The 2,365-nt window shown below is 62.8% G+C and overlaps 1 protein-coding gene across 1 annotated transcript; it reads right to left on the bottom strand.

Annotated features, from left to right (window-relative positions):
- Positions 1 to 1,050: 1,050 nt before the first annotated feature.
- On the bottom strand, positions 1,051 to 1,957 carry LOC104542607 (forkhead box protein P4-like; the record flags this gene model as incomplete). Its single annotated transcript, XM_010186973.1, has 4 exons — positions 1,051 to 1,195; positions 1,391 to 1,557; positions 1,674 to 1,740; positions 1,836 to 1,957. Coding segments are annotated over 4 exons (501 nt in total), but the record flags the coding sequence as incomplete, so codon positions are not given.
- Between the last annotated feature and the right edge of the window lie 408 nt (positions 1,958 to 2,365).

Genomic DNA, 2,365 nt, shown 5'->3' with positions numbered 1-2,365 from the left:
GGCTTCCACCAGGGCCATCTTTGCTACCAGTGGCACGGCTCAGCGCCGGGCTCTGCCCACACCAGCTCCTCTGCGGGAGGATGCTCAGCGGTGATGGATGCTGCCTCCCTGCACCATTGCCCGGCCTCGGAGACCCTGCCCTGGCTTTGGAGGAGGAATCAGGCGTGGAGGGGACCAGGAGCCTTTCCTGGGGTCAAGCCACCACCACCATCCCTGCACGGGCTATGAGAGGTGTTGCGCTGCAGCCGATGTCGAGAAGGAAGCGGGGAGCCGCGTCCTCGCTGCCCAGATGGGGATGGTCATCACTGCTGGGTACCATCAGCCCCTCCATCACGGGGACCGGGGGGCTCGGGGTGGGATGCTCTGCTCGCCGGGTGGTTTAGCAACCTGCGGGGGGTGACGAGGCAGAGGGGACACGGTCCCACTGGTGCATTGGTCCTCATCCTTCCCTGGCTGTGAGACAACGGTGCGAGCCTGACATCCAGACCATGGCAGGGGACTCACACCCATTTCCGCTGTTTCTTCCCCCAAAGCTGGGTGGATCCACGGTCCCTCCTAGTGCAAAACCCACGGAGGGACAGAGAGACGCCGGTGGGTTCCTGCCATCAGCTTCCCTCCTTGGGGTGGTCGCTGGTGGAGGCTCAAGCATCACCGGGCAGCAGAGGAACCGCAGGGGAAGAGGGGACGGAGGTGAAGGAGGGACCAATTTCGGACAGAAACAACCTACCATCCTCGTTCACCAGTCACTAACCAAGGGAGGAGGGGAGAAAAAGTCCAGCTCTTGGGTTTTTGCTTCTCACGTCATGGGCTGTCCCCCGTGGCAGGGTCGTTCAGTCAGCGGGGCCGCGGCGCGGGGCAGTGGGGGGCGTGAGGGACGCGCCGTCAGCAACCGGTTGTTGCACCAAGGAAACCCCTTTTGCTCTGTGGAAGTGCCTTTAAGAAACGGGTTAACGCCGAAGGTCACCTTGGGGAGGTGGGAGCCGTCGCTTGGTCTCTGGCCGGGAGGGTGGGAAGGGTTTTTGCCCCTCGCTGGGGAGGAGGAAGGGGTCCTTAGGACAAGTCTTCCACCGGCAGCTCCTCCTCCAGGTCCCTGTCGTCGGGAATCGTCACATTCTGGTTGGTGGTGGCCATCAGCGAGACGGGTCTGCTGTCGTCCTCCGCCTCGGCGGGCTCCTCCTTCACGTGCACTGGGTGGCTGCGGGGAGCGAAGCCTTCAGCCTCGGGCAGGGGTCCCACCACCCGCAACCCCACAAAGCTCAGTGCAACATCTCACAGCCACAGGAGGCAGCGAGCAGCTCCCGGTGCCCGACGTGCCCCCATCCCTTAAGAGCTCCAAACCCTCCAGCACCCCAAAACACCCAGCAGCACCGTCCCTGGCCCCAGCGCTGACCTGTACTGCTGCGGGGACAGGCGCGGGCTGTTGCTGCCGTTGCTGTTGACCTGCTCCACGGTGCTGCTCACGTCGTCGTGGCCCACATGCAGCATCCCGCTGGCAGAGCTGGTGTTGATCATGGTGGGGCTGTTCAGCAGCGGGAAGCTGCTCTCTGCCAGCGCCGCCTGCAACAGAAAGCGGCGGCGGGGCTCAAGGCACGGGGGATGCGGGACCGTGATGGGAAACAGGATGAAGGTTTAGCATCCCTGCATCCCTGCCGGGGACGGGGCTGGGTCCTTACCTGGTAACTTGCATTAAGTGCTCCGTAACCGAGTCCTGAAATCATGTTTTTGACTAAAGTCGGACTCCTGCGGAAAGAGAGAAAGCAGAGCGATGCAGGGCTGAGCGCTCCCGGCCCGGGGATGGGGGGTTTGGCAGCCCAGGAGGGTGAAGGAGGACCCACCCTGTCATCTTTGGTGGCCTTCGCTTTTGGTACTCGTGCTCGTCCACGGTCCAGACGGCTCCCTTGACGTTCTCCACACGCACGAAGCACTTGTGCAGGCTCAGGTTGTGGCGGACGGCGTTCTGAGGGCAGAGCAAAGGAGAGAGCTCAGCTCCATGGCCCAGACTCATCTCTTCCTCCCCATCCTCCTCCTCTCCCTTTTTTTCCCCCCCCGCCACGCTCAGCTCATGCCCAGCCAAACGCCCTGCAAAGCCCTGGGGATGCTGCAAACGCTTGCACCCCCCATCAGCACCCAGGGGGTTTAGGAGCTGAGCCCCTGACCCACACGGACACAAAACACATCCCTGTTTGGTCAGCCTTGGCCAGATGCTGAGGAAGATGGGGACAGGGTGGGACAAGGGACAAGTCACCAGCAAGGAGCCGGGAGCAGAGCCACCCTCTCCGCTGCAGCTCATGCGATGATGCTCGGCAAGGCCGCTTCCTCTTTGCCTTTTTCTTTCCCCCCCCACCCTCCCCTTTTTTTTTTTCTC

This window comes from Mesitornis unicolor, unplaced genomic scaffold, assembly GCF_000695765.1.
Source record: "Mesitornis unicolor isolate BGI_N332 unplaced genomic scaffold, ASM69576v1 scaffold29546, whole genome shotgun sequence".
NCBI classification, from domain to species: domain Eukaryota; kingdom Metazoa; phylum Chordata; class Aves; order Mesitornithiformes; family Mesitornithidae; genus Mesitornis; species Mesitornis unicolor.
The sequence above is the reverse complement of the archived record's forward strand: the minus strand, read 5'-3'. Positions and strand labels throughout refer to the sequence as shown.